At 38.3% G+C, this 27,107-nt stretch overlaps 2 protein-coding genes across 7 annotated transcripts in view; one reads left to right on the forward strand and one right to left on the reverse strand.

Moving 5' to 3' along the window:
* LOC129749988 (protein charlatan) overlaps positions 1–27,107 on the forward strand; it is a 97,881-nt gene that overhangs the window by 2,819 nt on the left and 67,955 nt on the right. The window contains exon 1 of one of the 6 annotated variants that reach the window (XM_055745165.1): positions 12,830–13,191. The exons of the other annotated variants lie outside the window; for them this stretch is intronic. The gene's annotated coding sequence lies outside the window, so the exon portion shown is untranslated. Of the gene's footprint in view, positions 1–12,829; positions 13,192–27,107 lie in introns of those variants that run through there. 6 annotated transcript variants of the gene reach the window in all.
* LOC129749997 (uncharacterized) lies at positions 14,865–16,184 on the reverse strand. The gene is made up of 2 exons (XM_055745179.1): positions 15,219–16,184; positions 14,865–14,999 (listed from the first exon to the last, which is right to left on the reverse strand). The coding sequence occupies exons 1-2, from the start codon at positions 16,151–16,153 to the stop codon at positions 14,963–14,965; spliced, it is 972 nt and encodes a 323-aa protein (XP_055601154.1). The 5' UTR covers positions 16,154–16,184; the 3' UTR covers positions 14,865–14,962.

Consider the following 27,107-nt stretch of genomic DNA (forward strand, 5'->3'; position numbering starts at 1 on the left):
GATAATGGTCACTGTATAAAAAAAACAATTACAATAACCATTTTTAAATTATCAAAATACTATGGTATTTGATACACTATTGTAAACTCCATCAAACATTTTTCAATGTTTCCCGATTGGTTTTTGGTGACTGCATATCATCGGTATGAAGAGCATTTAAGCGGACTCTAGTTTTAATATTGAGGAGTTAAGATAGTCTTTGAAAATTAGTAAGGTCTTATCAAAATCGTTTAAAAATCGTAAAAAAATACCGAAGCATATCAACATCATAATTAAAATTATAAATTTACAACTTCAACCATTTGTAACATGAATTCTATTTCAACAACGTTGTTCATCCATCCAAATTTAATAACTTTTGCAAACGTGTTCTGTATTTATGAACATCAAAAAAGGAAAACTAGACAGAATTTACAGTTGAGTAGCAAAATTTGGTACTGACAAATCTCTCATAAGAACGACTTTTTCTAAGCAAAATTTTGGATTGAAAAAGGTGCAATGATTAAAAAAGACTCAAATTCGTATTCATCCTGTTTATAGAAGTCTTTCCAAATTCACTTTTCACACCGAGACATTGAAAAATTTGGAAAGAGTTGGATTGAGTTGAGGTTGAGGTCCGTACTTTGAAAAATCGATATTTAAGATATAACTGGAGTTCGTTTCAACAATACCATTCTGCTTTTTATATTTGTCTATAAATTTTTTCTAAGGAGAACGGCAAACTTCAAAACTGTGGAAAATAGGCGTTAATTTTTTTTATATTTGTAGACCATAAAATTTACTTTATGTCCATTGTAGTTACGCCATTTGACATTTCTAGGATGAATAAACCGATGAGATTTTAAATGCCTTGAAAAGATTGCGACGTACATACATAAGTTGGGAGTTATAATTCATATCGTACAGCGTAATATTTATAGTATCTTTCGAATGGGGCAAAATTTCAAATGATATACAATTAACAAAAACGACTTTTTAAGACAAATCTATACTGAGGTTGTCAGAATTTTTTCAACACGTACCAAGGCCGGAAAAATCCGGACTATTTTCATCTAAAAACCTGGCAAAATCCGGGCATTTGATTTTAAAATTGTCGAACAAAACTACAGGCAATATCAAAAGAAAATCGATAACAAAAAAACTTGAAAAAAAGTCCATCAAATGCTATCAGAAGATTTTAAATCATATTTGAGGCTTCCACAAAACCTTTCATAATTTTTTTTTTGTTCGATTTGGCAAAAAAGATGATAAAATCCGAGCATTTTTCAATAAAATCCGGGTAAACAAGCTGGACCGGACTTTTCCCAAATTTTGAATTGAATATCCGGGCAAACCCGGATAAAGTTTTGCAATCTGGCGAGCTTTGTCAAAAAGTACGTTTGGAGATCTACATTTTGATAGGACAAAGTAATCTGAATGATATTAAGATCTCAAGAAAATGAGAAAAAAAAATAACATTTTCCTACAAACTTTCCCGAAACATCGCGGTATTCAAAATTCGATACCGAAATATTTTTATAGCGCTTTCAAAAATCTGTAATTATGTATTAATATTTTTCTTTTTTTTTTTAATACTCCAGAACAATTTGTTTTTTTTTTGCCCGCAAGCCAATTTCATTTCTGAAATTTTGCCACCCATGATGTAAATAAAAAATCTGAATAAAAATCTGAAAAAAACACCGAAAGAAGCTCAATATGAAGAATTGCCACCGCCCGTGGCGTAGAGGACAGCCTTCAAGTCTTCTAAGCCAGGGGGTGTGAGATCGAATCCCGGTCACGGCATACATAATACACTTTTGGTGGGTTGGTGGTTTTAGCATTTGTAAGATGCTAGCCATCATATCCTCGTAAGATGTACGCTTAGAGTTAAGAAAAAAAGGAATCTCTTCGAGGAAACATCATGTTTCATTGAGATCCTGTATGTGTTTGTGTTCGTTAATCGTACGTCATTATTAACTCGAAATCGATCATTTTTGCGTGTATACCCCTCCGCCTCAAATATCAACAATTACTGAAGTGACAAAATTAACAAAATAGAAAAAAATGAGAAAATTCTCAAAAATGGCACATAATGTCAAAAATGATAAAATTAAAACAAATGACAACATTGACGAAAATGACAAACATAACAAGAAGCCATAAATGACAATAATGGTCAACACCACCAAGATAACAAAATGGCATAAACGACAAAAAAGATAAAATTAATAAATACAGGCTCCTTTCGTTTTTGGCAACACGCTCGAGAATTTTGTATTGCCAAAATCGAACGGTTTTTTCATCAACTTTTTTCTTACCTATTAATTAAAATAAACCATTGTTATTATTATTAACTCAATTTTTCATCATTTTTAGATACTTTTAGGTAATTTTTTGTTATTTTTTATCATGTTTTAGACTTATTCAGACCTTTTTTTGTTATGTTCAGAATGTTTGTTATTTTCATCATACAGACCCCTTTCGTTTTTGGCAACGTTCGATTTTGGCAACATTCGATTTTGGCAACATTCGATTTTGGCAACATCCGATTTTGGCACATGTGCCAAAATCGAACGGTTTTTAGAAACAACATTACCTTTTAGTTTTCGTTATAACAGGACCAATTAAATTTAGACAAACACCATAAATACGTTTTTATGTTCTGAAATGGTGATAAAAAGCAACAATAAAAACAAGTTTTTTTTTTCAATTTGTAAAGTACTCAAAAATAACAAAAAGTCGGAAAATTCAAAAAGTTAAAAAAAATTCAAACAAATGACTGAAAATGACAAATTACAACTAAAAAATTATGAAGAATGACAAAAACAGCAAATATGGCAAATGAAAACCAACATTATCAACAAAAAAAGAAAAGTGGAAAATGCATCAAAAACATGATGAAAAACATTAAAATGACTACAAATGGTCGGAAACTGATTAAAAATAACGTTTTTGGTAGTAGTAATAGTCATTTTGTAAAAATAACTGAAAAATAAAGTTGAGAAAAAAACCGTTCGATTTTGGCAACATTCGCTTTTGGCAACACAAAATGTACGGGCATGTTGCCAAAATCGAACGGGGTCTGTATTTGTTATTTTTGTCATTTTGCTTCTTCTCATAGATGTGTTTTGTCATTTCTATTCTTTTGTTTGTATTTGTTTTTGAGTTTTTTGAAATTTCTACGTTTTTCGTCATTATGGAATGCTTTTTTTTTTTTTGAATTTTTTGTTTTTGATGCTATATTTTTTCAACATTCCAAAATATAAAAACGTATTTTTGGTGTTTGTCTAAGTTATAGGGGTCCTGTTATAGCGAAAACTATTTGGTAATGTTGTCACAAAACACCGTTCCATTTTGGCACATGTGCCCAAATCGGATGTTGCCGAAATTGAATGTTGTCAAAAACGAACGGGGTCTGTATGTCAAAATATTATAAATTCGACAAAAACGAAATATGACAAAATTGAAAAAAAAATATTATTACAACAATGAAAAGGTGACAAAAATGAAGAATATGGAAATAAATGATAAACATTACTAAAATGGAAAAAAAACAAAAACTAGAAAAAATTAAAAAAGTTAAATGAAGACGTGCGATTCTGAAAAGAAAAGCACTGAAACGTACACAGCAAAATTAGTTCCTGTAAAATTATGCAAATGTCCTGTAACAAAATGGAGCAGGACATTTACCGTAATTTTACAGGTCGAAAAACAAATTACGTGACATTTAATTTTTAGTGTACAACTTTTTTACAGGACATTTGCTGGAATAATAAATGAATCTTCGTTAACTTTTAAGGAAACAATATAAAATTATACGTTTTGTTAATTACAGGTCGATTTATTTTAAAGGTTGCAGTTTCAGTGACACGTAATTGTAAAAATTTTTTTTGTGTAATATGATTGACGTACTTCAATAGAAAAATCATGTGAGTTCTAAACTTTAAACTATGTTTTCAGATTTCTTCCAATCAGTCCAAAAAATATGAAACTCGGAATTTAGAGTTCAGAAAACAGAACTAAGTAACCAGATCAGAATATGAATTCTAAGCTCAGTTTTAAATTTAGCCAATAGTAGGCCGACGGAAGACAATGATTCACCCAACCCACTTAATAACCACCCTAGAACCCAAACAATCTTCAATGGGCCAGTTTTCTAAGCGCCCCCCGTTCACTCATCGTGAACCCCCAAAACGGGTTTGAAAACTTCTTCCACAAAACTCCTCATTGTGGAATAAATTATCGCCCTCCTACCTACCCACTAGGAACTAATTGACTGACTGGCCCGGTTGGGTGAAGATGCTGTCCAAAAACAAAAAATAAATAAAACAGAAAATACGGCCCACCGCAGTCGCAACCCACAGCCTGCTCAAACGGCTTTGTACCACCTTCATTGTCATCAACTTCATCATCAGCGCCTGTCGGCGGTGCGATGACTGTCGTCGTCAATGTCATCGGCGCCTCTCACAACCACCAGCTTATTTTCTTATAGGTACACCTACCTACTTGCTTACACACACACAAAGGTGGAAGAAAGGAAAAAAATAGCAACAGGAAAGGAGTCATTTTCCCTCCTCAACCACCCCCTCAGAATATGCGCTCGAATCCACATTTACGGTGGGGCGGCCGAATGCAGCTTGATTTTCCCGGAAGAAAAACAAAAAGGAAGTATTCTCATTTATATGGAAGGAATAGAAACTTTTTCGGTTCTTTCTATCTCGATCTCACTCTAGGTCGTTCTTTAGTTCTCTTAACGCCTAATGTTCGACAAACAAGAGAAACGAGAAAAACAACAACACAAAAAAACATGATCCTCGGCGAAGGAACGATGCCGACGGATCGTTTTTTTTTGGCTTGTTTCTTGGTATTAGTTCCAGGCTCCTTGTCGCGTTGTGATGATGAGTTCAATGATGATGATTTCACCCAAGGCTATGTATGTATGAGGAAAAACGAGTGAGGCGAGTGGATGAGGGAGGATGCATTCCAGGACAAACCGAATATTGTCACTGGCAGTGACGGACGACAAAAGTGCATCCAGCCAGATGACTACTGACGGCAATCTTTCGTTTTTTTTTTTTGTGTTCGATCTTCGCACTCTATCATCTTCGACTATCTTGAAACGCTTGAAACACCCAATCAACACCCTACAGGCGGCATCCTTGCAACGCTGTGTGGGTGAGGATTGTTGTCTGATTTTCTTCTACTTTTGCTGGGTGGATTTCCTTGCGAGTAGAAACATTGATGCTCATTGAAATTGTTCGATTATTTAGTTGATTTTGTTTATTAAAACTTTTCGAATCTTTGCGATCTACTAATCTACAATAAGTTGCGCGACCACGTTGCTTGCTCGAAATGCTGGGCTGGGTTGGGTGGCTGGCTGAGTTCACCCCGCGTCCGCCAACCCCGCTGGAATCATCTTCAGGCAGGGACGGCCTTCTTTGATTGTGTGCGTTTGCATGAAGCTCAGCATTTTCGCACCGGGTAGGGTGACCATCTGCAACTTTTTTCATCATTTCGGTAAATCTTCGCCAGCTGGTGCGTGCATGTTCATATAAGCTTTCGAAGGCACCGTGCTTGTGCCCATAATCGAAAAACGCGGGGATCTAACCAGTAAACTTTTTATTTGTAAATTTGTTTTAATTTGCTTCTTTTAATAATTGAGAACAAAATTAAAACAACATTTTTGCAAAATAAAAACAGTTTACGGTTTGGAATCAGGCCACCATAGCGAAATTTTTCAAAATTGTTGAATATTGCTAAAATTTTCAGTTGCGGAAAAAGACAAAATTAATCATCAAAAATGGCTAAATTATCAAAATCCTGCCTAAGAAAGTTTATTTGTCAAAATGAAAAAAAAATCAACAGAATTGTTAAAGCTAAAAATTGTTACTTTAATATGTTTGGTGAGCCTACTTGGTTGAATAATTGTACTGAATCAAAGTTGTCGAAAGATTCTCTAAAATTCAACCAAGGTATCGTGGTTAAATTAAAGAGAATCTTTCGATTGATTGTCCAAATTATGAAAAAAAATTGAAACATTCAAAATCGTTATAATTGTCAAACTTATATACTAACATTTTCAAAATTTTCTGAATTATAGAAAAATCGAAAGAACCAACCTCGTTCAAACCTCCAATTTGTTCGATATGCCGAAGTTGTATTTAAATTATAAAAATGTAATAAAATTGACAGAAATTCAAAACCAAAATCAGCGAAAATGTCGTAATGAAAACTTTGATAAAAAAATTATCAAAAAGTCAAAATTTTCAATATTATCCAAATTTTAGTTATCAAAATTTTCAAATTTGTCAAAATTGTCAAAAAATTGAGAATCGATTATTTCCAAAATTTTGAGAATCTATCAAAATTGTTCAAATTGTCAAAAATATCCGTTAAGACACAATTTCTTAATATTTGTGTTTCTAAATTGATTGAAAAATTAATTGTGAATGTTTCTGTCTAAATGATCAAAATAGACTGTACTGCATAACGGGTGTTCGCTACGAATCCGGCAGGAACGGGATAGGCAGAGGTGTAAAGAGCGATCTGGCGAATGGGGGATGTCCGAGAAGTTGGAAAATGGTTGCCATGGAACGAGTGAATTATAAGAATTATGTTCATCGAGCTGTGTCGTGACACGGAAAACAATTATTATTATTATAATTAAAATTTATTAGAGAACTTTTAACCGCCCGGGTCATTCGGGTCTGTCGGAAAACAATGAAAATAAATAAAATATACACCCGATCGGCAAAATTATAAAGATTCCTCAAAATTGTTAAAATGCACAAAGTTTTCAAAATTGCCACCATTGTTAACCATTTAATGCAAAACTTTTTTTTAATAAGGAATAGAAAGTACTGATTAAGTGAACAGTATCATTTTAATTCGAAAAACATTCCACCAAACATTGGCAAATAGGTGCAAGAAGATGATTTTGATTGATTGAGTCTGTAAAATTTAATGAGATGTCAAAAGCTGTTGGAATAACACCGATTTTCCAAAAAAATTAAATAAAAAAAAACAAAAAAAAATAAAAATTTGGTTTTTGCCATTTTTTAACTTACACAGACCCCGTTCGATTTTGGCAAATGAACAGTGTTTTAAAACTACATTTGTTAACATTTGGCGCTTTTACAGGACCAAAAAAATTTAGACTCAATTAATTTTAATTCAATGTTGTTTAATATGGTTTAATGATCTTGAATGTTATATAACAATTATGTATAAGCTAAATAAAAAAAAAATAATAAAGTTCTACAAAATGACAATTTTTTAAACTTTTTAAAACAAATACCTACAAACAAAAGATTTAAAAAGATAAAAAAGTAACTAAGAAATTACTGAAAATTACAAATATGGCAAAAATATCAAACATGATAAATGAAATTAAAAAAAAAAAGTTTCTGAAGTATGGCAAAAAAATACTGAAAAATGTCAGAAATTGACGAGAAATAACTTAAATTAGGTACAAGTAAAGAAAAACGAGAAAATCCCATTCGATTTTGGCGGGTGTGTTGCCAAAATGCAGCGGAATCTGTGTTCTTTTATATCTTCCAGAAACTCATAATACAGTTAAGGAAATATTATGATTTTAATACCTTTTAATCTATAAAAAAAATTGTGAATATATGACTGATAATGTAGAACAGCAAAATTTTTGAAATTTGAAAAAAATGGTTAAAATTGTCAAAATTTTGAAAAATTTAAAAAATTGCCACAACTGCCAATGCATATATTACAAATCAGACCAATTTGACATTTGAGCGATTTTTTTTATTTTCTTCTATTTTTCAGCTCCAGCTCTCTCTAAATGAAGAGACTACATTCAGAAATGAAAAAATTTAAAATATTATTTTTCATGCTTTTTCAAGCTTTACCGCGCATATTCACAGTGTTATTTCTCTGGGTGTAATAACTGGGATATTTCTTGCCGAGAAAAATCAAGGTTATTAAAATTTTCGACATTTCGTGGTAGAAAACAAAGTTTCAGCCAGGACGCTTGAAACTGAGCTAATCGCTTATTTAAGCATCTGTTATATTAAACAGCGGTCAATTAATTAAACCACGTGTTGGACAATTAAAGAAAAATGCGTGTATTCTTACTGATTATGTCTTATTAAAATTTTATTTGTTTCCCCTAGCAACTCAAAGTCTAGGCTAACTAGATATTATTTTCTGCCTCGGTAGCATCTCCCCTTTAAGCTAATAGCAGATTTAGTCATCTAACTTCCTTGGAAGACGCACAGATCGCCGAGGACTTTGTTGTAATGGAGTTGAACATGAAGATGGATCAGGTTCCTGGAAGCCGGGCCGAAGTGTTCATTCAAGATCAGGATAATTGTCTTCTATTTGCGTGACCTCGTCGTGTTCCGGAAAATCGACAGGAATGGCAGTTGTTCATCTTCTGGTACGATGTCGGTTGGTTGTTGAACGACTGTGGCAGACCCATTTCTGCCACCGAACGGTACAGGAATCGTTGGTTGCTGAAGATTAAACTCTTCCATCAGGATGTTCAATGGAATTGGAACCTGCTGCTGAAGGTTCATCGCTGGAGCGAATCTTCATCTGGTTTAGATGGGATCGATGAACCTTTCGTCGGCCAACTTAGTGATCCAGGAGGACGTTATAGTTGACGTTGCTGATTCTTTCGAGGACCACACCTGGCATCCACTTCCATTCATCGTTTGTTGAATACACCTTGGACCCAACTTAAAACCTTCGGTTGCGCTTGAGCAAAGATATTATATTCTATCAAGATACCCGGCTGAACAGTTTTTCGAACAAGTAGTCTGGGACATCAATTCTTTGTTTACGGTGCTGCCACCAGCGAAAAAGGCTTCAAGCTTTCAAATTGCATTCAAACTTGCAAACACATAAGTTTTGCATTTGACCGACGAAACAACCTACACGGACAGAAAAACAACCCACCCAAAACAACAACAACCTAACAGTAGGTTCTAGGGATGAATCATCCGACAGGATAAAAATCCCAGAATGAAAAAAAAATTGCTTTACGGTTCTAGTGAGAAAAAAAGATTTACTTGGTAAAATTTGATAAAATTAGAAAATAAAACCTTAAAATGACCATAAACTATACATGTTATTATTCGGTAACTGTTTTAAGCCTGGAATAATGTGGATTTTAGATAATTTTTTGAAAGATATAATTTAAAATTTAATTTATTCAGTTTAAAATTTGTTGAGGAGAATGAAAATAAATATTTTATGTTTTTGCGTATATTGATTGATTGGATCTTAATTCTGAAGCATTTTTGATGTATGCCTCCGGGCCATGCCGAATGATTCTGCTGCTATCAGGGCGGTTTCTCCTCCATGTAGGATTCATATGCCGAGAACCGAAACTTCCTCAATTGGTATTCATCTGTGAATACTAAACGATCCTCCAGGTCGCTCTCAGGGTTACATTTTTTATGTTTCGTTCTTCGCAGGCTTTGTTTGGCTTTGTGCTGAAGAGATGAATGAACTCGATGCCGCAATAACGGACCGATTGCCGGTTTTTGTTTCCTTTTGCTTAAAGAATCTAAATGATATCAACATAACCTTTATTAAAAAGTACGTCCAAAAATCAAACATCAAATTACTTACACAATTTGTGAAATATTTTGTGTTCCGAGTTGTTGAGCGGACAGAGCTCGTCGTTGGAATTGGCCTATTGTCGATGCTTATCAACTCACGGTCGTCGAATCCAGTTTCCACGAAAATAGCTCCCTTGTTGTTCACTACAAAAAAATTGTTTACCGGTACATTTTAATAAAAAAAAACTAAACAACTTACCAGGTATCCAATCAGAATGTTTCAAGAGAATCTGTCTAAGTAACTTGACCGGGGATGCACCCGTCGGGCAAGAAAAAAATCTCCGGCTGTGGGAGCAAAACAAAATTTTGGTGATGATTCAAACATTCTTTTTTATGTTAAAAGAACTTACCGAGAAAGCAAATAACCTCAAAAATCTCTTCACGTCGTGATACATGTCGTATACGATTTAATCTTTTTGATCCGAAAATCTCTTCCATTTTCTGCAAATTTAAATGCTAGCTCTGACAACTAACGAAAATATCTTTTGAACCCGATGTAAACAAAAACTTCAAAGCATGCTGTTAAAATTTTCGAAAAAGGGTTAAAGTTTTATTCGTCAATATGATTTTGGCGCTAGTGTTTTGTCCCCGAAATTTCTCAGAAGCCGATAGTACCTGGCTTGAGTTACTTTCTGACAGGTGGATACGTTGGGTGCAGAAAATCCAAAGTTTTGCGCATGGAACGTCCTAGCATCATGTTGTCGGGTGATTTCCCACCTAGCACGACGGACGGTGTAGAACGATAGATGTGCAGGAACGTTTGAAGTGCTGTTGCAGTTGATGTCTCTCCTCCCCCGATGGTTTCTTCAAAGATTCTTTCAGAGTGTCCACAAACCGTTCCACTTGGCCATTGGATTGCGGATGATACGATGCTGTACGGAGATGAACGACTGCTAACTCCTCGCAAAATTTCCGGAACATAGCGAATTGTCAGTCACGATAAGCGTTGGTATGCCGAAGCGGGCAAAACATTCTCAAAGAATTGTAGTGGAACTTGTTGGAGATCTCGTCTGAAAAATTTCCGGCCAGTTTGTGAAGGAATCCACAACGACCAGATAGAAGAATCCTTCCACAGGACCGGCAAAATCTATCAAAAATATCTCCGACTTCGACCAGATTTCCGTTGCGACTACTCATTTTCTCGGTTGCTTCGTCTTCAGGACTTGAATACTCGTGCCAAAAAGGTTTTATTCAACTTCGGTCAGTTATTTAAACCACGTGTTGGATTTAATAGTCCAATGCAGAAAAATGCATTTATTGTTACCGAAGGCTAACTATTTAATAAATCAAAATTTTATTTGTTTCCCCTAACAGCTCAAAGTCTAGGCTTTCCTACTAGATATTATTCGCTGCCTCTGTGCTGTGCTGTGCTGCCGCTGTGAAATTGTATTGAAAATTAACAAACTTTGGAATCTTTTTCCCGAGTTTAAAAAATAATCTGTCTCCCATAATTTAACAATCAAATATTTCTAGAGTTAGTTTTGATTAGGTCGTATGAACCAATATAACCAAAATTGAGTTTTTGACTGCAAACGATCGATAAAAACGTATTTTACGTTAGGTAAAAACTTGGTTTAATTTTGTCAATAAATAACTTTTACAAATTTATTTGAATTTAGGACACATAATGACTTTCTCATTTTCGAGTGTAATTTGGTTTTTGCGACTAGTTGCATTGCACTGAATTATCGTGCAAAACAAAGGTCGCAAAATAACATTCCGGCAATTTGGTTTTTGCGACCAAATGCATTTTTTCAAAAAATGCTTCAGCAAGTGTTAAAAAGTTAACAAATTTAAACGTAAATTGTTAGCGATAGTTGTTTAAGCTATCCAGTTATAAAAAACTTCTTCAATTTGTAAAGAGGTAAGTTAAAAATGCAAAACTTTTATGAGTGGGCAAAATTTAAATTCCAATTTCATTAGTTTTTCATCACAGAGGTAGCCAACAACACAAAACAGGAAGTGATCAGCAACTCAAAGTGGAATGGAAATACCTACTTGATGGACAGTCCTTCGCAATACGGATTCCCGGCTGCTTAAGTGGTAAGAGGAAATAGCTACGGACTACAATTACCGTGCGTTTAGCAGAAAACGGAGATTCCGTCGAGCACATATCACCCGTGGGGACCGGCACATCGGCCAAGGGTGATATGTGCGTAAGTCTTTTTCGTTATGCTCTTTTTCGTTATGCTGTTTTAAGGTAAAATTTAGCTATATGCAAAACGACGTTTGCGCCAAAAACGAAAAGCCCAAGGTCGTAAGTGCATGTTTACTCGAAAAACCGTATTTACGCCTGTAGTTAATACTCTAGGCTCTTTTAAATCTATTTTCGCATCGCATACCAAATTTTCAGACAACTCTGAGCAGTATTTTAAAAATAAGAATTAAAAATAAGTTACAAAATTTCAACTGCGATTTTCTCGAAACACGTCAGGTGGCTCATACGACTTAATCAAAACAAACTCTAGATTTGCTATTTGAACTAAATAATGCAGTCATGAAGTAATTTTTGGTTTGCACCACTCCGAGATATGACGGTTAAAAAGTACAAGTACAAGCTTAAAAATCCCTTATCACGATAGAACGCTTCCAGATACAAGTTTGAGCGCTGAGGGAAAAATGTGCGAATTTTTATTTCTTACAAATGCTTTGAAGACATTTTCATTGTACGGATTCATTCACAAAAGTTCGATCCAGAATACTGTATTTTTATACACCCTAACATTTTAATAATTAAATAAAGCATAACTCGCTTACGAAACGCCATATGCATGTGGTGTATTGGAGAAAGTTGCCCTAAAAAACCGATGGCTTCATCTTTGTAGAGGATTTAAGATTATTAAAGCGCATGGTTTGATGATCATTTTTGTTGAGGACACCGTTTGTCTATCTCTTATAGTATCTTCGTACATTTAAAACATTTTTATATTCATGAATACAATATGAACATTACTAAATTAAATATAAAAATCACAAAAAGTCACACGAACTACTCCATGTCCTCGTTCGGTACCTTTCTGGGAGCCCTATCGGAAAAGGGGCGCCCGGGCGACCCTCGCATCGTAGTGTGAGTAACAACCGGGCCGACCGATGATACCACCAGAGTGGGTTGGTTACTGTCGTTGCTGTACGGCAAACAGGAATAGTCATCGTCATCATCATTGCCACCATCATCGGTTTGTTTTGCTGTGTGGTGGTTGAATGGGTGTTGTTCGTTCGTCTGTTTCGTCGATTCGACCCGACCCGAACGAGTCCGGAAAGGAGGCCCACCGCATTCGCATTTCAATACATCGCCAAGTGCCGGATCGTGGAGACACACGCATGTTTTTCTCGTCGTCGTTTGGTCGTCGCGCGCGTTTGATTCCTGCTACAAGGTTCTTCTAGAGCTGAACTCGGAAGTGAATTTAGTGTCGTTGGTCCGCGAAAGGGACATCTTCCAGCAAGCAGTCAGTCAGTAGTGGAATAAATCCGGGTATTTCGTAGTTAGTTGGAGGACAGCCGCAAAAGATTAGGACTTTTCGGGAGAAGTGTTTCAGTTGAAGTGAATTAGTTGTGAAGTTTTGTTAGTTTGTGAGTGAATCGCCCGGAGGTGGAAAAACCCCATCGGCCCAAGGTGAGTAGGCTATGTTTTTCCAACCCCAGAAAGCACATGGGTGTAGATTTCCTTGCTCTGCGTTCGGGTTCGCCATTCGTCGTCACAGCATAACATGGCGGTTTTTCTGGCAAGACTTTGAACTCTGGCACAATTGTGTCTCGGCAACAGCCGGAGACGTTTTCCGCCTGACGAAAAACCCTACATGTACCCTACACACACTTGATGATTTTCATCATAAATGGGGCGCCTCGGGGTGGGATGTGGGTTGAGGGGGCCTACTTGAATGACATTGAGGAGGCGAGTCGAGTCGTCTGTGTCGAGCGTGCTGATAAAGAAAGAGGCGGCTGGCTGCAACTCAGTAAGCTTTGCGAAACGACAACAACGCCTGCTGCTGCTCCCATCGAGCAACAACGTCAAAAACGAGGTTAGCCAGTGGGTGGACCACCGCCATAAGTTTTCTTTTTCTCGCTTTGCCTGCTCCTTCTGCTTCCTTCCCTTTTCGTGCGCGCTGCCGATCGACTCCTTTTCGTCGTTTTGCTTGCTTCTCGTTCGCCGACCGACCGATTCCAAACATCGCACCCCTTCGAATCCCTTGGTTGACGCGGTTTCCTACATGGATGGATTTACCGTGTCTTTTGTTGTGAGCCCCCTTTTTTTGTTTGGTCCGTCGTGTCTCCCTTTCGGTGGGGTTGGCTTCAAACCACTCTCTTCTTCGTTTGTTTTTTTTTCGTCTCATTTTCCTCTGCTGCCCCATTTGTTGTTCCTTACATTTCCGTGATGATCGCACACACTGATGGGATGGAGGCTATACGTTCTTGAACTACTCCCCCTTTTCTGTTTCTGTCACCACAACCCGCTCCCTGTTTCACAGAAGCTCGAGGGAAAAAAACGGCAGCGTGTTCACGTGTTGCGCTTCGGTTCCGAGTGCGAGTGTTGGAATTTGCGCTGACTTGACTGATATGCTTGGGGATCTCGAATTTGATCCCCCCTCACAGCGCACCCCCACAACGAACTGGATGTGTCTGTCTTCCTCCCTCTCTATGCTTGCGCTCCATAACCTACAAACTTAGCCCTGTTCATTTCGTTTTCAATTGCTGAATATAATATTCGTTGGTATAGTAGGCGAAGGCGAGTCGCCCACCGCAAGTGGGCGTCAGCAGCATTCAGTCCTATATGTAGTCAGAAAGAACTGCGTCGCTGACAAAACATGCTTGTTGATGTTCTGCTTGATCCCCTGGAGAATCGGAACCCACTTTCGGCATTTTATCGAATAATCTGTTATGTTTTTGAATTGTGATAATTTTATGACAAATATTGTATCCTCTGAAGTTCACAAAGTAGGCCTACTAGAAGGAAAGGGAGCACCCACTAAATATTTTAATTTTTCCGCCTGATTGTTAATTATAAGAAAATCTCACCTGAATTCAGCGCTACAGCATACCATTGAAGGAAATTTTAGATAGAAAATGAAGTAAACCAATAATTTAATGCTAAAGCAAAATATTTATTTATAACTAGTTTATTAAAGGCCTTTTACTTTTACAAAGTTTAAATGTGCCGAGGGTATTCGTTTCACTGGTTAGTAAGGAAGGGGGCCGTAATAGTCGCGGCGACTCAACAGTTAGAAAAAAAAAAAAAAAAACTTTAAACAAGGAAAAAGGAAGGGGTTTATAGGGGTTATTTTTCAGTAACAGTTTTCCATTAGGGTCCGGTGGTGGCCTCCTTTAGCTGTGGTTTCGGTAGCTACGGTTTGCATGGTATCGGTTTCCAACCTTCTGGCCAGCCTTCTTCAGGAATATGTCGAACCCGTTGGATGAGAGGTAGTACTAATAAATAAACAAAACAGACATTAAATGAAGAACACACAAGGGGAGAGTTTACGTGGGTAAGCGGACTAAACGACCAAGTCAGACAGCTTGAGATATTTGTAAATTGGGAACAAATATCCAAAATCTAAGTTTGCCAGAATGTCTCGAATTGGAACCCCAGGTAATCTACCTCGGGCCCTAAGGGTATCCAGTAGCCAAGCCCTCGTTTGACCATACCTTTCACACGTCCATACAACATGATCGATGTCGTGGTAGCCATCCCCACAAACGCAAACATTGGTTGCAGCGAGATCAATACGAAACAAGTGCGCGTCAAGCCAGCAGTGATTTGACATGAGCCGAGAAATCACGCGAATGAAGTCGCGACTCAAGTTAAAATGCTTAAACCATGCCTTCGTCGGAACCTTAGGGATAATCGTATGGAGCCAACGTCCCTTTGTGCCATTGTCCCAGCTAGACTGCCAAGCGTTAATCGCTAAAGTGCGAGGTATTGAAAAGTATTCATTGTAAGTTATTATCCTCTCAAAGATTTCACCTTGTAACGCGCCCACCTTAGCCAATGAGTCCGCCTTCTCATTGCCTTGTATAAGACAATGAGACGGGATCCAAGCTAAGGTAATTCTATACGAATTTTCGATCAGAGCGCCCAATATCCCAGAAATTTCCAGCAAGAAATGGGAAGAGCGCTTCATCAGTTTCATCGATCGAATCGCCTCAACGGAGCTGAGACTATCCGAGTAGATGAAATAGTGGTCTATGGGCAGTGTGCGAATGTGTTCCAAGGTGCAGTAAATAGCGGCTAGCTCAGCAGTGTAAACGGAGTATGGCTCTCGAAGCTTGAACGAAGCTTCAAAGCCCTCATTATACACTGCGAAGCCAGTCGCGTTGTCGATTCTAGAACCATCAGTAAAGAACATTTTTATAGGATCAATTTCACGTACTTTTGAAGCAAAGATTGAAGGAATGATATTGGGTCGGACGTGATCTGGAATTCCACGGATGTCAGCGGTCATGGACAGATCGAATTTTATCAAGGAACTGCTAATCGGGTAAAAGTGACTCGTGTCCGAATTTAATAAAGAAGGATTTATTTCTAATTGACTAAAAGTTTTATAATTATCTACATATTTTACTTGCGGATTAATATTCATAAGCCTTTCCAAATTTTCTATCACCAAAGGATTCATAGTTTAACTTCGAATTAGGAAACGTAGCGATAAATCGAAGAACCGATTTTTAAACGGCATGACTCCCGCCAGTACTTCGAGACCCATCGTATGTGTCGACTGCATACAACCCATGGCAATACGCAAACAACGATACTGTATTCGTTCTAGTTTAATCAAGTGGGTTTGCGCGGCGGACCCAAAGCAAAAGCTTCCGTATTCTATGACCGACAGTATCGTTGTTTGGTATAACCTGATGAGGTCCTGTGGATGAGCACCCCACCAGGTTCCAGTAATCGTTCGAAGAAAATTGATTCTCTTCTGGCATTTTTGAGTCAAATACCTAATATGTTTTCCCCAGAGGCATTTAGAGTCGAACCAGACACCCAAATATTTAAAACTAAGAGATTGAGTTAGAGTTCTACCCATCATAAGGAGCTCTATTTGAGGAGGGGAATGCTTCCTTGAAAAAACTACTAACTCGGTTTTACTAGGCGAAAACTCGATGCCTAGATTCCTGGCCCAATGTGATAAATTATTTAGAGTTTCTTGTAACGGAGGTTTTATTTGAGTGCCTTTTTTACCTGTGATATGAACAACACAGTCATCCGCAAGCTGTCTTAGCGTGCAATTTTGTGCCATACAAGCATCGATCTCTCGGACATAAAAGTTGTATAGCAGGGGGCTTAAACATGAGCCTTGGGGTAGACCCATGTAACTAATTCGTTCAACTTTGGTTTCTCCATGGCTAAAATGCATGATTTTTTCAGACAAAAGGTTATATAGAAAATTGTTCAAAATTGGTGAAAGTCCGCAAGAGTTAAGATTACTAGATAGCACTTCTATGGACACCGAATCGAATGCCCCTTTGATGTCCAGAAATACTGCCCCCATCTGCTCTTTTTGGGCAAACGCCAATTGAATGTCTGATGAAAGTAATGCTAGACAGTCGTTCGTACCCTTGCCTCTACGGAATCCAAATTGTGTACTTGACAACAGATTGTTTGATTCAACCCATTTATCCAGCCGAAAGAGAATCATTTTTTCGAGCAATTTCCGGAGACACGAGAGCATTGCAATCGGCCTATACGAGTTGTAATCAGAAACTGGTTTTCCCGGTTTTTGGATGGCGATGACTTTCACTTGTCTCCAGTCATGCGGAACAATGTTCAGCTCCAAACACTTATTGAATAAATTCAACAAGCGTTTCTTAGCGGTATCTGGCAGATTCTTCAACAAGTTGAATTTGATTCTGTCCAGTCCGGGAGCTGAATTGTTGCAAGACCAGAGCGCAAGTGAAAGTTCGACCATCGAGAATTGATCCTCCGTTTCGGAACTATTCTCTGTATCCCGATAGTGTTTCTGAGCTGGTGCTGCGTCCGGGCAGACCTTTTTCGCGAACTGTATCAGCCATCGACTTGAACTTTCTTCAGTTTCGTTCGAAGGAGTGTGATTTCGCATGTTTCGTGCCGTTCTCCAAAGCGTGTTCAATGACGTTTCTCGAGATAACCCATCCACGAATCGCCGCCAGTACCCCCGTTTCTTGCCCCTGATCAAGTTCTTGAACTTGCGTTCCAAGGCCAAGTAACGTTGGAACTTCTCTGGCAATCCGGTTCTGCGAAACTCAACAAACGCCTTGCATTTTTCAACTCGCGCGCGTGAGCAATCTCCATCCCACCACGGAGTGGGAGGCCGTTTCTATATCGTCGAACTTTCATTCCGTCTGACCTGTGCTCCGATTGCACAGTCCACAATTGTTCCAGAAATAAAACTGTACTCTGCCTCCGGAGACAGTTCGTCCATTAAGTCGATGGCGTCGCTTACACCCGATGCATACTTTTTCCAATCAATATTCTTTGTGAGGTCATAAGGAATATTGATCTCTTCGGGTGGACTACGACCACTGGTGATAGAAATATGGATAGGCAAATGATCGCTTCCCTGAGGGTCTTGGATTACCTTCCACGTACAATCCAAGCTCAGAGAGGAAGAAGCTAAAGAAATATCTAAAATACTATGCTGTGTTTGGGATCCATTAATTCGAGTCACTTCCCCATTGTTTAAGACAGTCATGTTGAAGTCGTCGCACAGCTCATAAATAATGTTAGCACGATCATCATCACGTGAGCTACCCCAGCCCACGCCATGGGAGTTGAAATCTCCCAGAACTAACCGGGGTTCTGGGAGAAGTGAAAGAATATTCGCCAATTGGTTCCGGCTCACGCTTGAATTTGGCGGAATATATACCGAGGCTAGGCAAAGGTCTTGGCCTTTAATTCTAGCTTGGCAACTGACGACTTCAATACCTGGAGATGGTTGTAGTGGAATACGATAGAAAGAGTGGCATTTCTTGATCCCCAAAAGAACGCCACCCCCTCTTTGACCATCACGATCCAGGCGAATTATGTTGTGGCTGTGGAAGGGAAATTCTACGTTTGGAGAGAGCCAAGTTTCGCATAAGGCAAACACATCACAATTCAAATTGTGTACCAATATTTTAAATGGGTCTAATTTTGGTAAAATACTTCTGCAGTTCCATTGCAATACCGAAACAATTTCTCTCCCCTCATTGGATGAATTATCCATCGAAAGAAATTGCTTCTGCGATGAGGGTCATAGTGAGAGCTTTCTTTTTCAAGAATTCTCTCAAAAGGGGTACAAACATATTTATCATAGTCCTCCATCCTGCTGGTACACTGAAAAAGTCCAGAATGAACGCAACAATTTCCGAGAATTTCATCTTACCATCAGCCGAAAAGCTGGGAAAACCATTTGACGATGGTTCAGGTGCAGTTTCTCTGGGAATTGTTGCATTCCTGTTAGCTACTGATGGGCCTGAATTTCGAAGGGAAGCCTGGGGTTTTGACTTCCCAGAAAGTGGAGGGAAGTCCTTCGGGGACGGATTAAAACCCGGAGGACTCTGAATAGGAGGGGCAGAATTACTATTTCCACTTTGAGGATTTCTTTTAATTTTAATTTTGCTGGCAGCTAATCCGGTTTGTGTTTTAGTAATGCGTTTCCTTTTTGGAGCCTGTGAAACATTATTTTTTAAAAATGACCCAGTTGATGTTCCTTCACATGGATCCTCCCCTTCGGACTCATTCTCGCTTAGAAGGTCAAACTGGTTCTCTGAGACGATTGGCAAAGACTTCAAAACCATGTCTCTATAGGACATTTTTACTCGATTTTTCAGAGAAGTCTTGATTTTTTCCCGGCGCGATATGTACTTAGGGCACGCCGAGAGAGCATGAGATGCTTCACCAGTGCAATACAAACACCTGTTTGCTGCTTGTGTTGTACACGAAGCTTCCTCATGCTTCTCCCCGCACTTAGAGCAGCGTGCCTGATTGCAGCAGTAGGCGGCCGTATGATCCAACTGCTTGCAATTCTGGCAGAACATGACCGAAGGCACATAAAGTCTCACAGGTAGACGAACCTTCCCGATCGCAACGTAATCAGGAAGTGCAGTGCCGGAAAAGGTAACCCGAAAAGAGTTCGACAGGGAAAACTTTCGTTTTTCCCCCTCGCCAGATGCTGATTTTAATTGTCGCGCGTCCAACACCTTGACCGTTGGAAGAGCAGGATCCTTGAATCGGCCAACCCCTGATTCCATTAGGTCATCGACGGTCAAACCCTCTTCGGTTACCACTCCGTCGATTTCCACGTCACGAGCGGGAACGTAAACGCGATACTCGATCGTAAATCTCTCGTCACAAGCAATGGCGTTTGCTTCCTTCAAGCTACCAACAACAACGCGCATTTTGTTCCGACTCATCGGCTGGTAGCTGACTACGGAAGAGTACGATCGGTCGAGGTCTCGGGAAATTGAAATGACATTTAGGGGTTTCGATTTGGACCGGAAATACACTACCCAGGGTCCCGTCGATTCATTCTGGTAAACCCGACGACGAGGGGGAAGTTTCGGCAATGTTGTAACATTTTCAGGGGAGGAATTAGCTTGATTTGTGGAAGAAGAGGGAGTGCCGAATAGAAAGGGTTTTTCAATTGGTTGGGAAACGGGGGAAGGGGAATCTTCCGTGTCCGAAACGTACATGGGGGGATTGGGGGAATAACTTTCCATTCTTAATTCCTGGGACAATGATTCTTCCCGAAATGGAGGATGTTTATCGTCCTCGCCGTCGTCATCCGTTATGCGGTTGCGTTCCGACATAACGGGTTTGGGTAGAGAGCGAAACCAGATTTATTAAATATATTGCTAATAAAAATTAATTAAACTATGATGTAAATAAAATTATGATAATGGTGAAAAAAAATCAGTTCTGATAATGGAGGAAAATGTTAAAAAAAAAAGGATACAAGAGCCAGTTTTTGGAGAAAGAAAGAAAATTAAAACGTCGATACTTATCTGGTACGCACTGTACCAATCCCGCCAACAACGTGGTTTTTTGCTGGTCGACGTCGATTAACCACAACAGCAAGGTCTTTTGTCTTCGACCGGTAAGATGAAGATGGCGATGATGGAGACAAAAGCGATGAACTGGTCTGATCGGATTCGATGGTGATCCGATAGCGACAATCCAGACTCACTCACCTAGGTCTTATCGGGAATCTAACAACCCCACGGTGTCCACACCCGGATTTGCGGGGTAACGAAACTTCTCGCACTAAACTTTTTCCCGGTGCACTAGTAGGAAAAAAAAAACACGTCCACTAGTCACAACTGATGCAAGACGGAATCAACAACTGAAGATGTAGTCCTATAACTTGGTGAGAGCTGTCCTTTGCTAAAGCAAAATGATTCCGAAGAAAACTGTTTCCTAATAACAAAAAAACATTTGTAAATAACAGATAAACTCTGGGCAGAGTCAATCATTCTATACGTTAAATTTTTATGTTTTTAGCATTAAAATGTTGATTTACTTCATTTTCTATCTACAGTTTCCTTCCATCATATGCTTCTAGCGCTGAATTTTGGTCATAGGGCTCATATGCGCGAATATTTTTCGCATAGGATTCACCAGGAGTCATATTTTTTCTAAATTTTGAGAACAAAATTCGAAGGAAAACTGTTTTATATGTAAATTGAACCACAGAGAAGCGTTTTCCATCGGTAACTCAAAAATGATGAAAACGCACATGGGACTCATATTTATGCGAATAGAGGTAGTATAGACGGTTTCGTTGCTGAAGATACTCACTTATCCCCAAGTTGTGATTATTTCAAAAATTATTTTTGGAGTAAGCTAGACCCGATCAGGAGAGAAAAACAATTATATCAAGATGATATATTTTGATACTATTTTTTTCTATCTCAATGAGTTATAATTCAGTATTCGTAGGATGTTAAAATATCTCAAATTATATCAAAAAATCTATACGATCATAGCTAAATTATATCAGTTTTTGATTTGCTCCTATCAAGATTATATCTGGTTCAGATAGTATAGTTTGATATCAGGCAGAACAAATCCTATCAAAATTATAACTTATCAAGATATGAATGCTTCGAGAAAATTTCTAGTGGAATGTCAGTAACCTACACTATTTGCTAAAATCATGCTCCATTTTTGGTATCCCAAAAATTTGATTCAATTTTATGAATCTGCTGAGCGAAACTCATTAAAGTACGGTTTGGGATGTTGACTACGATGTTCGTGTTTCATGGAAAGTTATATGCATATCAAAATAAGATACGGTTATAATATATTATAACAATTTGAAACAAATTCTTTATCGTTGAAAGTGAGTTCAATCCTATTCAAGAATGCCAATCGAAATAAGATATAACCAAGATTCAAGAAACTAAGAGTCGAAAATAATGAGAACAATATTCTAACTGAAAAAGATATAAATATCTCGTTGAGATATGTTTAAGTTCTTATTTTGATATGCTCTCCTGATCAGGGAATGAGGAGTTGCTAGTTGAACCAAAAGAATCTTACTAATATTCCTTTCTTTTTTCCCCCATTGACTACTAGGACGTGGCCAGCATCGTTATTGATCATTTTTTAGTCCCAAGCACCATTCTATTGAACTTTGCACAAAATTGATGGCTTTGATCAATTAAGGAGGAGCAAACATTGGTGATGTGGAATTTGTTTCATCGTGGTTTTTTATCGAAATTGGAGCTGATAGACCAAGTTAGTCAAAAGTTCCGAATCCCGGACAACAAAGTATTCTAAAATTAGTTATCAGAAGATAAGCACCAAAAATTCTGTTCCCATGTGTTAGTTAAGTATCGAGACAGTGCTTTGTATTAAGCTTTCGCAATTCTTGAACGGTTATCGATCTCGCAAAATAATCTGTGTGTAGCTACTACGTGAAAAACTACATAATTTTTATCCAACTAATTTTTACGTATCTTTCAAGAATAAAATAAGTAAACGATCCTCAGTAGGAATCAAATTTAAATTTTTGTAAGTTAGAGTTCCAATGGTGATATCGATATTGTGGCAGCGGCCGTGAATAACAAATTCTTACTACCGCTTGAGAAAAATGCAAAAAATATTACTTTAATCCATCCACTTAGACCTATCAGTACTCATTCTAGGCATCAGGGTTACACGTATAATTTTTGCATTCCATTGATCAAAATTTAGTACTTCTAGCGAGTTTGAAGGGAATAGCGAACAAGTTTTGAGATTTGTTTTTACTATGCAACATGACGAATGTGCTACGAAACTTTAGAAGCGATTTTCTCTAAACATGCCAAGAAGCTCATACGACCTGTTCAAACTGAGTTTGTTTTTTCAGTTTTATTTGGGCAGTTCTGTTAGATGTGTTTGGAAATATGTGGTGACCCAGCCAAGAAACAAAAATTGGTTCAAAAAGATCGTTGGAGTTTTTACACAAATTTCGAGGGCTAGCTGTTATCTGTGGTTTAGGTATATACAATATTCTGCCTAGCTCCACCACGTTATCAGAAAATGGACGCCTGGAGCGTGCACCCTCTATCGAGGATGTCGGCTTTCTTGTCCAAAAATAAACTATCCTAAAGACAGCTGCAAATGAACGTACGGTGAACGAAGGGACTTTCACGATTCCATTCCAAGTGTGGCACACAACTGCCCAACCATCCCACCCATCATCCTTTCGCGCATTATGGGTAGTAAGTGGGACATGTACGAAAAACTGTACCATCACCGAGAAAGAGGAAACCAAAAGAAGGAACGAAAGATCCGAAGAGTCCTCCATCCTCGACATCTTCTTAACACTCCATGAATGATCTATCCAGCAACCCAAACGCAGTAGGGTCGGCATGAAACCTGCACGTGTGTAGATCATGTCCCGGCGCACATGATCGTCGTTGTTCAACGGTGATGATGATGATGATGGTGGTAGGGGATTTTTCAAAACTCCCAATCTTGAAGTACACGTACATCGAGTAGATGGGCGGAAAATACACAATCCCTCTGCGTAACTCTTATCGCTGCTGTGTGAGCGAACAGCGACGTTCCGCAAACTTTGCCTCCATACAGACGGAGAAACAAGTTTTTCATATGATTACGACGGTCGCCACCCAGCATCGTCGTCGTCGCGCACACCATCTCTGTCGAGTCGACCTGCTTCCTCGAGTTTTTTGAAGGGTGAGTTCGTCTTTTTCACCCGGTTTTTTCATCGGCCTTTTCGATGCCGATGACGATCATCGTCATCGTCGTCGTCAAGCTACACACGATCATCCGGCAGCGTCGATCGTCCGGGCAGCAGGTTGATTTGTACATTACTTTCCTCTGAAGATGATGACGATGACGATGATGTTCCAGGCATAAAGCCGCCTGGGACGATTTACAGAGTTTCGAAGGAAAACAACGTGGTTCTTCCACCGAAAAGGGTGGGCTGAGTGGGTGGGGGTGCGGTTTTGCTGACAACAGAACACAGCCAAGAGGGACGAATTTCTTCTGAGCGTCTTCGGCTTCCACTTGTTCAATCCGCCTGTCGGTATTTTCCTCGGATTTCTTCGAAACCGACGACGACGGAATACCTACACTTTGTTCAGTTGAGGGCTGCACATTTGTGTTGAATGATTTTCCTTCCAAACGAAAAGAACAATCTTACACAAACACGTTTGAGGAACTATGGCAAGTAAAAAACATCCACATCTTTGGTTGTGCACTTTGTTGTTTATGACCCGGGTAAATGGAGAAAAATGTGCTTCAGATACCAACCACCAATTCAACAGTAAAAAGGGGTGTTCGGGGTTTTTCTGTACGAATCATATGAGAATCCTTTCCACGCGGTCACGCGACTCCATTTTATAGCTGATTTGGGTACCTAAGCTTAAATTAGAATCGACTAGGTATATATGAAGTTATAAATTGTGAAGAGAGCATACAAAATCTCATTTAATTTTCAAGTGATTTTTTTTTCAAATCTAGTAAACAAACAAGTCAAATCGAGTTGAGTTGCTGTGGCAATTTTCAAGCGGTTTTTATCAAAATTGGAACAGAGATAAGTAAACCCCAACATGATTTTTAATGCGATTTTTATCAAATTTGTATTGACGTATCGACAGGGTGCCGAAACCATCGGCGCCAGCGGGTGTTGCTGGACTCGGTAGTGGCAGGCGTCTTCCTTCGTTGGCTGTTAATCGGCCTGCCCACGAGAATGCCCCCTATCTGGAAAGGCCGAAAAGGGAAGTCCTACTGAGGAATTAGAGTTCCGCAGAACCCGAGGACGATGATACTGGTCTTTTACGTTAAGGCGCGAGACCACTAAGGGTCTGCGGGCCGATCCGTGTAGAAGTAGAACACTTATCTCTCGGGTGAAATCCTTGGATGTTCACGAACACTGTAAGGGAATCGACTTTAAAACTCACGGACGGCTGATATAGAAGAGAGCGAATTTTCCGGAAGCAAGCTTCCTTTTTGCCTTCTTTTCCTCCTCTGTTAATTCTAATTGACAGCAGCTGGCAGTAAAAATGAAGCCTACTGTGGTGCTATCTTGTTGTGAGACTGGGCAAGGAACATGAATTTTCTAGGGCTCAACATACAAAACTACAAAATTAAAACAAAAATAAACGATTTATAATCAACTGGCTACAATTTAAAAATGAAAGCTTGTTTCTTACGCCCTGAGCTATCATTAGAAGGTTAGGCCCCCAGAATCCCAGACGTATTTAGTACATATTTGGGCCACCCTAGTGTACACGGTGAACTAATATACGGATCGAAAGATCTTAACGGAACAAGCAAAAGTTTCAAGAAAATCTAACGTGGGAGAAAAAAGTTGTACATTGAAAAGTTGTATTGTTGAATTGAAAATAATGGCAAAAATGTTCAGCTAACGGGCCAATTTCCAAATCTTGACGAAAATTTTTGTTTAGAACTTGAGAGACATTAAAATAAAAATTGCTTCCATGTATAGAAAACAGATGTCTGGCCATGTACATTAGTTCACTGCTCTTAATATTGATCCTTTTATCAAAATAGCTAACTGTGCAAAAATTCGTTTTGATTAGACAACTCTAAGGCTACCCTCAAACGTCTTGAAATTGAAAAAAAAACGTGAAAATTTTCATTGAAAAACATATAATAAATTCGTGCAAAACTTTAAAAATTTTACAACTTCTTTAAAATGAAGATTTTAAGCCTAGGAACGACTTTTTAGAAGACAACAAGTAGTTTTGGACTTAGCAAAAAAAAGTTCTATAGTTCTGATTTTATTTTTGCATACATTTTTTATGGGGTTATATGAGAAATCAAAAATTCAATTTACATTTGTTTTTCTTCTTCGAAAATCTCTCATTAACTTAAAATTTTAAAAATGGAACATTCAGAAATATTTTTATGTTTTTCCAAGAATGTTGAAGTGATTTTAGTAAGAACTAGCTGGTTTTACCCGGCCTTGCTCGGGTTCCCATAAAAGATAAATCAAAATGAGTCGTTTGATTTTTCGAAACTTTGGAAACTTTATATTCATCATTATAAAAAAAAATAGCTCATGTTTGGCCATGTAAGTTTTTTTTTAGTCTTGTTGAAGTTTTTTTTTTTTTTTTTTTGATTATTCACTGTGTTTTATCATTTTAATATTAATGAAAAACTTTTAGTTCTGAGGTGCCAAACCAAAAAACCATTGAAAAGGTTCCAAAAAATTTAAAAAAAAAAATCAATTGTTCTAAACCCCCCGATGGATTATTTCAAATTTGGGATTTAATGAAAGGAAAAAGTCTAAGCTTTTGAATGGTGCAGAAATTAGCGATGCTAATTTTCAAAAAATATTGTTTTTAAAGTCCCTTACTTTGCATATTTCTCGCTCGCGTGAGCGTAATGAAATATCGTATGAAACATCTTAAGAATTCACAGAAAACTGCTGCAAAAGTAATCAAGACCACTTTAAAATTTATATTTCACATACAGGGTCCGGCAATTGACAAGTTTTTATTTCACATTCATTCAGTTTCTCTTGTAAACAAATTACTTTTTCAAAATTCACTGGTAAAGTTCGACTTGTTCACCCTTGAGTTTAAACACTCGCCGCAGACAGTCGAGGAGTCATCGTGTGAGTCCCGCAGATATTCTTGTGGTATATTATTCCAGGCTGCCACGAGATGTCGTTTCAGGACCTCCACACCTTCATGTTTCTTAGAGCAGACTTCGGCCTCCAACATACTCCAAACAGCTAAGTCTATAGGGTTCAGGTCTGACGAGTTCTGTTGGAAAACCCAATCCCTGGAACCAAAATGTCGACGTGTCCACGGTTCGACGACATTCAGTAGAACTAGTTCCCGATATGTATTTTGGTTAATCTTCAGTCCTTCAGGGACAAAAACCAGAGGAGTCCGGCCATCAAGAGTGATTCCGGCCCAAACCATCACCGATGCTGGTTTCTGTAGCCGGGTGGCCGTCAACAAGTCGGCATGGCTTCGTGATCTGTCTGGCAACCAAACTCTGTCATTTTGCTTATTCACGAACTGCTGTACGGTGAAGAGTTTCTCGTCGGTAAACATGATATTCTTCAACCTTCCTTCCGCGGCCCTCAT

Source organism: Uranotaenia lowii, chromosome 2, assembly GCF_029784155.1.
Source record: "Uranotaenia lowii strain MFRU-FL chromosome 2, ASM2978415v1, whole genome shotgun sequence".
NCBI lineage: Eukaryota > Metazoa > Arthropoda > Insecta > Diptera > Culicidae > Uranotaenia > Uranotaenia lowii.

Excerpts from the sequence above, each read along its gene's own strand:
- LOC129749997 (XM_055745179.1), bottom strand. The coding sequence starts at position 16,153 with ATGAATATTAATCCGCAAGTAAAATATGTAGATAATTATAAAACTTTT. Across the intron at positions 15,000-15,218 it reads GTTGTATGGACGTGTGAAAG|TACTACCTCTCATCCAACGG; the intron begins GTATGGTCAAAC and ends TTTATTTATTAG.